An 11,950-nucleotide genomic window follows, 5' to 3' on the forward strand; every position below is an offset into this window, starting at 1 on the left:
CATGGAGAATCCTCTGTAACCCATATGCAAATCAAAATTCTAATTGCATATAAGTCTCACAATTTTCTTGGTAGTCTGAGGGTATAACCATCAAAATTCTAATTGCATATAACTATCACAATTTTCTTGGTAGTCTTCGGGTATAACTATCAAAATTCTAATTGCATATAACTATCACAATTGCATATAACTATCAAAATTTTAATTTCCTTAATTTTACCTTCGAAACCACTATTTTAACATCTTTGTGCGATGCAATAGCACAAACAAATTCTCAAAGAATCCATAAGCCTTTATCCGATTTGCTCTTCAAATTCTAAAACACTCTTTTAAAAAACTCAACACTCAATCTAACTTTCCTCCTTTCATTAGAGTGTTGGACATCTGGAGTAAGTTTGGCGAGAGACTCATCATCTAGTCGGTTTGCCCGATGGGTGGTGGGCTCAGTCATGGTCGTCACAAATTATGGAATTATCACCGACTCACCCATCCTTCACTGCAACTTTCTTGATGACCGTCATGCCTCCTTCATGGCAAAATCTTCTTGCTCTTTTTCTGCTTGAGCCTCTTGCTGTGCTCATCTAATGATTTTTCCTGTTTGAGGGGTGGCAAGACACTATTGTCTTCAGATTCAGCTTAACTTAATACATGGGCTTCACTTGTTTCATCATCGTACTGGTCCCAGACTTTCTTTTCTTCTTGACTTTACCAACTCTCTTCCTTTTAGATACTTTCTTACCGCTAGAGATTGGCAATTCATCATTATCTATGGTTTCAGTATCATCGCATACTTGTAGATCAGCTTGTTGATCACAAGTATTGCCATTGGAACCTGTTTAACAAGAATTTTGAGACATTATCAAATTGTTTTACATGACGAACGAGTTCCTTACAGATTTTCTAACATTAATTAAAGAAGAAAACCGACCTATTCTAGAATAGGATTTAGGTAAAAAGCTACCAACAATCTACATGTATAATTTGTTCCAACATCACTGTGCTGACAAGCACTGCCATAAAACATGCCTATTTGTCTGTGCTTCATGATATCATAACCCAAATACTTCATAGGCTAGCCAGATTTTTTTTTGTGGTAGAATACTTGACCAAACCTAAATGGAGGTACCATGACTAAAGATTCAACAATAACTAATGAGATGCCCATGACCACCGGGAACCAGAAGAGTCCTGATGGTAAGGCTTGTCTAAATCATTTGCTATTAATAGTGTAATACAGTAAATTTATTGCCAATGATGTAAGAAGTCCATGGACTGATATTACTAGTAACTAGCACACATGGGCATGCTGTTGCTCAGGTATGTATACTCTTGTAACCCAAATATTTTATCAAACTATATAAATCTGAACACATGGAATATGTTTTGATTGGGTTTTGTTTCAAATTTAGCATGCATTTAGGGCTTCGTTCATCATAACATGTGATCCAAATTGTACCAAGTGGGCCTTGTCATGTGACCCAAATTGCCTAAGCCCATGCATTATCAGCATCCCTGTCAGGTCATTTGCCTAAGTGGGATTATTAGGAAGTCACAATCTACCCTAACCAAATGGAGATGTCCTCAACAAAACTGGCTCAAAATCCCTCACTCAAGTACACTATTATCATGGTGCACATGATGTTCATGGTGTTAACCCTAAAGCTAGTTGACCTACTAATCCATTATTTGTATGGAGGTTAGCTATGTTTTAGATAAGACTTAGTTGACCTACTAATCCATTATTTATATGGAGCAGAAACAAACACACGAGATGTTAACCATGTTTGTTATTTGAAATAGATCAATCAAGTTACATGTACTAATATCACATTCATTTCCAATGTGGATCTACCGAAGTATTAAGTTGTATAGAGCCATAGAGCATGTAAATGTGAATTTGTAGTGTCAAATCCAAATTGTTAAATAAGTAATACCTGAGAAATGTGAATCGATCACCACATTTGTTAGATGTTGCTTGAGGAAAACCTATTAAAAAAAGAAATATACTCAATGATAGGTTTATACAAACCAAAAAGAAAATGTGAACTGTTTGCAAGCACTAGTTGTTGAACCTATGCATTCCTCTACAATATGCATCCAATTACCCCAATATAACCTATAAATTAATGGGCTTTACATGAAAAATGAATCTAAACCAAGAGGAAGAACTAAATTGCAAAGCACTACCAAACTTAAATTCCCTTCTTTAAAATTGTTCTATTATATGTAAGCCAAAGGATACTGAAAATTTTGTTGAAGCAAGATCCATTTATGAGCTGATAGTAGTTATAGCATACCGCAGATAGAAGTTGTCTCGTCTTTGCATCCCACACACGCAAATAGCTGTCCAATCCTATAAACCAATATCATCATTAAGCATGACCTTATAAACCTACGACCAAAACACTAATGCATAATGTGGCGAGTAAAGAACTAAGGTTTGCACGAAAGCATAGTTTGACATATTACTTGTGAAGACATGGCATATGAAATTAAAAATATTTCATGCTTAACTATAGTTTTACCAAAAAAAACTCATAGCAAGAATATATATTACAGTTTCAAACATGACAAGAAATTTCAGTCAAAGCTCTAGGGCCAGCAAAATAAGAGAAAAAGATTCTCTTACATCTTGAACGTTCAAAATTATAGTTAACTTTTAATAAAAAGTAAACTTGAATTTGCAAGGTACAAGTCACCACAAACAAGTATCCCAAAGTATGGCAGTACACTTTTCAGCATGTATCATCTTTTTAAATTACCAACAAGAGAACTTCCAAAACAACACATCCAAATATTACAAATGATGTCCATCTAATGCCGAGTCTATTGAGGTGGGAACTACCTAAAACTTGATGATGCTTACTGCTACCATTGAGATATTTTCTTCAATAAAATCTGTCAACATGACATAGCTAGAAATGAGAATTTCACACTAGGCCGATGGTGTACTGCCCCAATGGCTAATCCAATCAAATTGGGGATTGGGTCAAGGTCGATGTCGGACCCAGGGTTGGGTTATAATTGTTCAAAACTAATCAGGACCGGGACAAGAACAATATCACCTATCCCCATCCCCATCTCAAGCCTCCCCCATCCTTTCTCCACGTATCCGACCGCACCAGAAAAAAAACCCCAGCAATTTCATATAAGTAATTTACCTACTATCTTGTTAATATAATTAAAGAATATATCAATAGTAAAAAATGTATTCATAAGCTATGAGATAATAGTTACATCAATCTTTATTGTGTCGGAGATGGTACTAAGTTTATGAACCCGAGTCAAAGATGAGGCAAGGTCAGGGGACTTGACTAAATCCAATTCAACTGGGTCGGGTTTGAACAGATTTGACAGGGAAACATGCATAATCATGGTTGAATTAGGGTACAATTTTCCAAAACCGATTTAAGTCCAAGACAAGGACAGATATCACCTAACCCAACCCCAAGCCTGCCTGCACCAGCCCATCTCACCCCAATGAAAAAAATGAACCCCCAACTATCTTGCAAATATAACTGAAGCATATGCCAATAATAATACATGTATTCTCGTAGGAAATTCATGCAGCGGTAAGACAGCTAGTACCATTAATTTTTTGTGTGGGTCATGGATGGTAATAAATTTATAAACCCGAGTCGAAGATGAGCAGGATGAGAGCCGTATGTTAGACATAACACTTTGGTTTTCATTAGAAACACAAACAGAAGGATGTTTATCTTTAACAAAATTGATTGTAAAATAACTCCCAATAAACCATGAAAAGTATGTCGAACATTAACCTTCAAGATGAAACAGTATGCACCAGTAATTTCTCTTGAAATGAAACAATGACTGATAATCCATGGAGGATCGTTACTCAACATATCAAAGAACAATAGAAAGCTTGAAAAGTTACATTAAATGAAAACCACCAAATATATTAAATTTGGTATATCTGAGTTATAAACTAAAAACTTCCAACATGGAACACTATTCTTTTTCCTTTTTTTCGAGGAAACAAAACACTATTTTGTGCCATGGTAGAAGTAAAATTGACTGAATATGTTGAATTAACAGTATACAACTTCTTACCACAAGATGCTATCATGGGAAGTTCTGGATGTCTCGCTATAGATCTGATGCTTCCAGAGCACTTACCAATAAAGCATCCGATCAGTTTTCTTGAAACAAGGAAATCGACTGCCATCTAGTCAACATCAAGAGTTAGTTCTAAATATTAGTAACCCTGAATCACTTGAATCACCAGGGGCCAATTCATCATTGATAGAAGCTAATTATTAATTGTCTAACAGGTGATACAAATGTGAAACCATTAAAAGAAAACTCAGATATTTCAAAATCATAAGCATCAGAATAACGGTAAATACTACAATTCAAAAAACTAAAATGAATGGTACTACCCATTACCCCATACTTTAACGACACTAGGAATTTGAATTGTTAAATAAGATTTTTCAGCTATAAGCATGTCCTAGCTTCAAGCTCACATTGGAAAAATCTACCCAGTTAATTAGATGAAATATTATTACTTGAACTGAGTTAATAACAGAAAATATAAGTTCCAAGTGAGTCAAGCTAGTTCCGTCTCTGATAATGAGCTCAATTCATTAACATTCTTTGGACCAAATCCTTAATCCAAGAGCACAGGTCACCAAAAATGTAAACATAAAGCATGGACTTCTCAGAAATGACAGAAAGCATTAATGCACAAAAAACAGGAGGATGACTACTTACCGCACATAGTTAAGAATAGTTGAGCCAGTTCATTGACAATGAAAAGAAATTAGAACATCATGTAATCAACTGAGAAAACTATGTAATATAGGAGTTAGCATAATTTCCTTTATGCATACCATACCTGCAACACATGTCACATTCAAACCTTTAGTTTCCTTGTTGGAAGTGACTATTCCTGGTTCTATATCCTTAATTCATGTTGAGTCTTAAACTTTTTTTACGATTTCATAAAGGCCTTCAACATCAGCTGATTACTTCTAAAATTGCTTATGATGTAGCCACATATATTGTCTGACATAAAACTGTTTGAAAGAACTTTCTGTTCTACTGAAAGTTTCAACTCCAACAATTTGACCATAAAGGAATAACAAGTTGAGGTTCATCGGACAGCCCAAAAACTAAAAAGTTTTTATCGATGAAATAAAATAAGAAACCGTGATAATTTTGTCCATTATGGTAATAGGACTTAGTTTATTATGGGAGTAGGAACAAGGAGCTAGACATATGATAAATGTCTATAAGAATCAAAGAGTCTTAGATATGAGATGATAACTAAACGGCAATCAGAGAAAGGATCTGATCAAGAAATTATATCCAATCAAGAAATTATATCCACAAAAAAAGAAAACAAAAGAGAAATAAACAAAACAACTAAATATAATTAACAATGTAGTTGTACAGTGACCTTGTAGAACTATGACTTTCACTAGTTCTCATACATGAAATTTCAGAATCATGAGATTATGATCATAAAAAACAACAAACTAAAGAGGATGAATGAATCGGGTAAATAAAATTAAAGCATAGCCGCATAGTGTACGTGTAGAACTATGTCTTTTACCTGTTCTCATATCAAATGAAGCAAGATCCCCAAAACCATTGCCTACATAGACTGTATAGCCATCTAGATCTTCACAAGCTGCTTTAATTGGAGATTCTCTAAAGTCGACTGAAATTACAGGTCTCCTCTGTGCTGAAGTATCATAAAGACGAATCTATCACAAGATATAATTTTTAACAAATAAGAGAATAATAACATACTGATCATTAGAATCTCATGCGGACTGAGTAATTAGTTTACATCATTTTCTCAACTTCTAAAGCAATGGGTCAAAAACTATTAACCACATACAAAAGATTCATTAATCAGGATAGACCATATGGTCAAGAATATTTCAACATTAATCAATAAACAGAAGAAAACTGTTTATTAACTACAAGTTGGTTAACACTCCAAATGTGCAAGCAGTATTTGTAAAAAAGTTTGGTCAGGCACTGTTATCATAAAATCAAACTTAAGGCTTTCACATGTATCCTCGATCTCATGGCAACAATTGCAAAAGTTGTCGAAAGACTTACAATAAAAGTTATACTCCCAACTATTAGCATTTTTTAGCTTGTAAGCTACAACTAGTAAACATATTTCATAGTGCCATACCTGATGATTGATCGTGCCAGCCACAACTTTTCTATGGTCATCTTCACTCAGAAAAGTTGCAGCAGTAAACCAAGTTGGAGAGAATATACCAAGTCTATTAGAAGGAGGCTACAAAAGACAAAGAGCAAACCGATAGAATCTTCATAATCAAAATACAAATAGACCAGAAACTCTCATTAAATTGCACTAATAAGAATGAAGTGACTCACAGATTTTGCACTCCAGATCTTACTGCATTTTCCAAGATCCCACATGTTCAATTCAATGCCATTCCTGAGAGAAAAGAAAACACAAATTAAAGTACTAGGCCAAAATTAGGCAATATAACAACCTTTCAAATTTTTATTAAAGAGGCTGTCACCCATGAATATAATTGCAACAAACTCATATACATTTCTTTAACAGCTTACGGAAACTTACCCTCCAAATAAGGCATAATTCTCACTTTTATCCACTGAAGAACATATTATTTTACCAGAAGAGCATACATTCCATGTAATATGAGAAGCAGTAGTTGAGTTTTCTGGCGCATCACCGACGGGAATGGACCTCAAGCAAGCATTACCCTTTTCCAGACAGGTAAGTAATGAAACTGACCTGAAAAACATAAGGATTGAATGAATATAAGAATGTGCATGCAATTCGAGATCACAACTAAAGTTTGTAAGTAACAGTACCACCATGAACTAAATTTTACTCGATAGATGTACAGAATTTCCATTCTTGCATACAGATGCATGCATATGCAAAATCATTGTGAATATACGTCAGCTAGTTCTCCTCTCTTCTAGTTCTAATACAACTTTCTTTGTCCACAAAGCTTTGCTCTTGAATCACTAGATAAACCTTCGTATTAAGTTTCACTATCTATATACATTGGAACCTTGGGATGTCAAATACAGGAGTAAGTGCTGAAAGCAAGAATAATCTCTCTGAACTTTTTTATTCAATGTCCTGCAGATACATATGCCTGCAGCAGTCTTTTAAACATGATAGTGTCATAGGTTTGACCCCCTAAATGCAAATTGGGCAGGTGCTAAAATTTTAATTCAACCATCTGTGATACTCTTTCACATGAACAAGTTTCTACAGAATATATCTTAGGTACAGCAGATTGGTAAAATGTTCGGATACAAGTTCAAAAAAATGCTTCATCTGCTATGAGCTATGAACTATGGCATTTATTTATGTTACCTTGATGGAACATCGATTCCTTTAGTTTTGAAGAGATGCAATCCAACAACATGATCATCATTAAGAGAGCCATCCAGTGATAAGGGTTGATCGATCTTAGTGATGCCCAAAGCCTCTCCATTAATAGGATTTAGACACTCAACCTGGAATTCATAGAATATCCCATGTTTCAACAACCTAGAAAAAGAGGGTTTTCTCTTGTTTCATATATGATAACTTACCGAACCATTCTTGCGAGCAACAGCCAAAAGCTGCAAAGAATAGCAAACAATTTACAAGTGTCATGTCTAGAAGGTAGAAGAATATTTTACACGTCGAACTGTTATGAGATTAAAGATATAATTATACTAGAGTAACATATAAGAATTTCCTAACAAAGGAAAGAAAGGTGGAAACACATCTTTAGTGATTACATGCCAATCCAAGAATGCGAAATAGAATGTGACATTATAGTCAACAGAATTCGCAAATCCAAAACAGGGTTCCAATGAATTATAAAACTTCCTTATAGGAATTGATCCTAGATCTCAAACTAATCGTGAATAATCACATTAAAGTTTGTATAATACTTAGGAATGCTTGTCCACCGTAATCAAACTCTAAAATCTTTGAACATACACTTTTCTTTTGTAATGTTAAACCACCATATCTCCATTGATCATCCAAATTAAACTTTCAAGCTGGAAAGTGAAGGCACAAAATAGGTTTCTGCTTCTTTAAGAAAGAAGAACATAACATGAATATTAGCTTCAAACTAGAGAAGCTTTCATTAATATTCAAGAGAAACTAATAAGATCGATTTCTGGTTTACTTCAAAACTACCAAGAAGCCATGAAGATCCAAAAGGAGACTAACATAAGCTTTGATTTGATTGTTTACCTCCCATTAAGTAGTTAAGATTGTCATAGCATTCATTTATGTATAATAACTCAAATCCAACAAAGAATGTGATAACAAACCGGATCAGTTTTGTGATCAGAATAAGAAGCAGCAAGGACACAAGATGAAGCATTTGGCTGCCCCCATGTTTCTACCACCTTTGGAATTCCAGTCTTTCCATGAGCTTCGACAACTGAAAACTCATTGCAATATCACATCATGAGTTGTAATTAAGAAATGCATGCCATGTAGACCATTCAAGAAAGAGTAATGTTTAAGCAGGCGGCGCCTGGGCGCTCGCCCGAGCCCAGGCGTGGGCGCTTCGGGCGAGCGCCTGGGTAAATCAAGGCGACCGAACCAGAATTTAGGTCTGGTTCGGTTCTGATTCGGTTGTTAGTTGGTTCAATCGAACCAACTAAACCTATATAACCCCAACCCTAACCCTTACCCAACCCTAACCTCCTGCCGCAGCCGCTGCCGTTGCCGATCCCGATCCCGATCGCGATCTCGCTGCTCGTCGCTCCTGCTCCCGCTGCCGCTGCTCGCCGCTGTCGCTGCTCGCGCCTCCCGCGAGCCTTCCCGCTGCTCGCGCCTCCCTCGAGCCCTCCCGCAGCTCGCGCCTCCCGCGAGCCCTCTCGCTGCTCGCGCCTCCTACGAGCCCTCCCGCGAGCCTTCCCGCTGCTCGCGCCTCCCTCGAGCCCTCCCGCTGCTCGCGCCTCCCGCGAGCCCTCCCACTGCTCGTGCCTTCTGCTCCTTTTCCCTTTCCCGCTGCCGCCGCTCGCCGCTGCTGTGCCGCCGCTCGCCACTGCTGCTGCCGCCGCTCGCCGCTGCTTCCTCGTTTCTCCATCAGGCTTAGTATATAGTATACTCTTAATATTAAGTTTATTTGAATTTTGAAATGATTAATTTTCTGTTAATAGATTAATAATATATTATTTTGATTTTAATGTTGTTAATTTTTATTTATTTGAAATTATTAATTATATTATATATTTTTATATTTTAGCGTCTCGCTTCGCTCGGGCGAGCGCCTGGGCGAGCGCCTAGCGCCTCGGGCGTTTGTGGACCTTGGCGCCTTTTGGCACCTAGCGTTTTTTAAATCACTGGGCAGTCATATGGTGTTTTGTTTGTCTTCAAGTTCCTTAGATTAATTGATAGTGGACATGTCACTCGAATCCCAGTCAAATGTCATACTAATCTTAAATTAAGAATTTACCCTTAGCATCACCCAATTTCTTCGAGAAAGAAAAACAAATTAGTCGATAACATAATGCTGTTGGATTTGGTAATTATCGATGAGTTTTGTTGATCATCCAAGCATTTAACAACTGTATCAATCATCGAGTGGACATGTCACCCGAATCCCAATCTAATGTAATACTGATCTTAAATTAAGAATTTACCCTTAGCATTACCCAATTTCTTCGAGAAAGAATAATAAATTAGTCGATAACATAAAGCTGTTGGATTTAGTAATTATCGATGAGTTTTGTTGATCATCCAAGCATGTAACTGTATCAACCATCGAGTGGACATGTCACCCGAATCGTCGATGAGCTTTGTTGATCATCCAAGCATTTAACTGTATCAGTCATCGAGTCCAGCAGATACTCTATCGATGTAAGGCCAGATGATGGGGATAACAATAGAATTTACAGAAAGGACGATGTAAATAAGCGAAGGATGTCACAACCGGGGGCATGGGTGAGCGAGCGAAGACGAATCAACAGCACCCGTAAGATTGGTTGTGAGAGAAAGATCAGTATTGCTGGCTATGGAAGGTGCCGAGAAACTCGATTGACGATTCTCAACACTATATCGTCGGCGACAATATCGAAAACAGAGCGACGAGTTCAAATCGGAAAGAATCGACACATGAAGCTCACTTTTAGGAGAGATCTAGAACATGTACTGGATCTTGACAAGAGGGGAGAACGTAGGAGTCCGCTAGGTCAGAGATCGACAACTCGATTTGGCTGGTCTCAGGAGACGTCCGACCAGGGCGATCTACGCTCGCTCGGCGCCGTTTAATCGGTGGCATAAAAAATAACGAAAGGATGGTCATGGTTCTCGACTACGGGTGGGCTGACGGGTGCATTATCCTTTTTGGTTTACCCCGCTTAAAAAACATCGTCGAGTCGGGTTTAAAATAAATTGATCTCGATCCAAATTTTATCGCTCGGTTCGGGTTATACCTAGTCTCGGTAACGGTGGAAAATAAATATTAACTCTTTTCCTCTCTTTTTTAGTTTTTTATTTTTTTTTATAAAAAAAATAATTTTTATGATAACGAAATTATCACTTATCATTAAGATAATATCGTATAATTAATTGAAACAATTCGATAAGGAAGATAAAATCTGATAATTATTTATAATCGATTGATATGAAACATTACAATCGATCATCGTCCAACTTATATTATCGTATAGAGGTTAGCATAGAAAGACGGTTCAAGCTTAGCTTCCCTGTCACTCATAAACATAAAATATCAATGGGGGACGTTAGGATAATTGTAAGCTATATTCTATATAAAGAAACATAGAAAACTGAAAGAATAAAAGAATTGATGGTTATGGTTCTCAACTACGGGAGGGCTGACTGGTGCACTATCCTTTTTTGTTTGGCCCGCTTACAATTGGCATCGTCGAGTCGGGCTTAAAATCAATTGATCTCGATCCAAATTCTAACGCTCGGTTCGGGTTATGCCCGGTCTCGGTAACGGTAGAAAATAGATATTAACTCTTTTCCTCTCTTTTTCAATTTTTTATTTTGTTTTATAAAAAAAATATTTTTTATTATAACGAATTTATCATTTACCATTAAGATAATATCATATAATTAATTGAAACGAGTCGATAGGGAAAATAAAATCTGATAATTAATTATAATCAATTGATATGAAACATTAGAGTCGATCACCGTACAACATATATTATCTTGTAGAGATTAGCATATAAAGACGATTTAAGTTTAGCTCCTCTCTCACTCATATGCATAAAATATCAATGGGGGACGTCAGGGTAATTGCAATCTATATTCTTTATAAAGCGGATCGAGATCAATTGATTTCAAGCCCAACTCGACGATGCCAATTGTGAGCGGGCCAAACCAAAAAGGATAGTGCACCCGTCAGCCCTCCCGTAGTCGAGAACCCTAACCATCTTTTCTTTTTTTCTTTCAGTCTTCTGTGTTTCTTTATAAAGAATATAGCTTGCAATTATCCTAACGTTCCCCATTTATATTTTATGCATATGAGTGACAGGGGAGCTAAGCTTGAACCGTCTTTCTATGCTAACATCTACACGATAATATATGTTGGACGGTGATCGACTCTAATATTTCATATCAATCGATTATAATTAATTATCTGATTTTATTTTCCCTATCGACTTATTTCAATTAATTATACGATATTATCTTAATGATAAATGATAATTTTGTTATAATAAAAAATATTTTTTTTATAAAATAAAATAAAAAACTAAAAAAGAGAGGAAAATAGTTAATATTTATTTTCCATCGTTACCGAGACTAGGTATAACCCGAACCGAGCGATAAAATTTGGATCGAGATCAATTTATTTTAAACCCGACTCGACGATGTTTGTAAGCGAGCCAAACCAAAAAGGATAATGCACCCGTCAGCCCTCCCGTAGTCGAGAACCCTGACCATCCTTTCTTTATTTTTTTTGCCACC

The 11,950-nt window shown here is 36.4% G+C and overlaps 2 protein-coding genes across 2 annotated transcripts; both read right to left on the minus strand.

Annotated features, from left to right (window-relative positions):
* Positions 1 to 641: 641 nt before the first annotated feature.
* On the minus strand, positions 642 to 7,516 carry LOC135658711 (uncharacterized). Its single transcript, XM_065176178.1, has 7 exons — positions 7,373 to 7,516; positions 6,388 to 6,775; positions 6,179 to 6,286; positions 5,582 to 5,735; positions 2,298 to 2,353; positions 1,935 to 1,986; positions 642 to 832 (listed from the first exon to the last, which is right to left on the minus strand). Exons 2-7 carry the CDS (start codon positions 6,430 to 6,432, stop codon positions 642 to 644), a joined length of 606 nt encoding a protein of 201 aa, XP_065032250.1. The 5' UTR covers positions 6,433 to 6,775; positions 7,373 to 7,516.
* On the minus strand, positions 6,595 to 11,926 carry LOC135658713 (uncharacterized). The gene is made up of 5 exons (XM_065176179.1): positions 11,875 to 11,926; positions 8,332 to 8,444; positions 7,594 to 7,623; positions 7,373 to 7,515; positions 6,595 to 6,775 (listed from the first exon to the last, which is right to left on the minus strand). Exons 1-5 carry the CDS (start codon positions 11,924 to 11,926, stop codon positions 6,595 to 6,597), a joined length of 519 nt encoding a protein of 172 aa, XP_065032251.1.
* Positions 11,927 to 11,950: the final 24 nt, after the last annotated feature.

Source organism: Musa acuminata, unplaced genomic scaffold (assembly GCF_036884655.1).
Source record: "Musa acuminata AAA Group cultivar baxijiao unplaced genomic scaffold, Cavendish_Baxijiao_AAA HiC_scaffold_412, whole genome shotgun sequence".
Taxonomy (NCBI): Eukaryota; Viridiplantae; Streptophyta; class Magnoliopsida; order Zingiberales; family Musaceae; genus Musa; species Musa acuminata.

Excerpts from the sequence above, each read along its gene's own strand:
- LOC135658713 (XM_065176179.1), bottom strand. The coding sequence starts at position 11,926 with ATGGTCAGGGTTCTCGACTACGGGAGGGCTGACGGGTGCATTATCCTT. Across the intron at positions 7,624-8,331 it reads CTGATCACAAAACTGATCCG|CTTTTGGCTGTTGCTCGCAA; the intron begins GTTTGTTATCAC and ends TATTCTTTGCAG. Across the intron at positions 6,776-7,372 it reads GGAATCGATGTTCCATCAAG|GTCAGTTTCATTACTTACCT; the intron begins GTAACATAAATA and ends TATGTTTTTCAG.
- LOC135658711 (XM_065176178.1), bottom strand. The coding sequence starts at position 6,432 with ATGTGGGATCTTGGAAAATGCAGTAAGATCTGGAGTGCAAAATCT. Across the intron at positions 5,736-6,178 it reads CTGGCACGATCAATCATCAG|ATTCGTCTTTATGATACTTC; the intron begins GTATGGCACTAT and ends ATCTTGTGATAG. Across the intron at positions 2,354-5,581 it reads TTCATTTGATATGAGAACAG|GATTGGACAGCTATTTGCGT; the intron begins GTAAAAGACATA and ends ATTGGTTTATAG.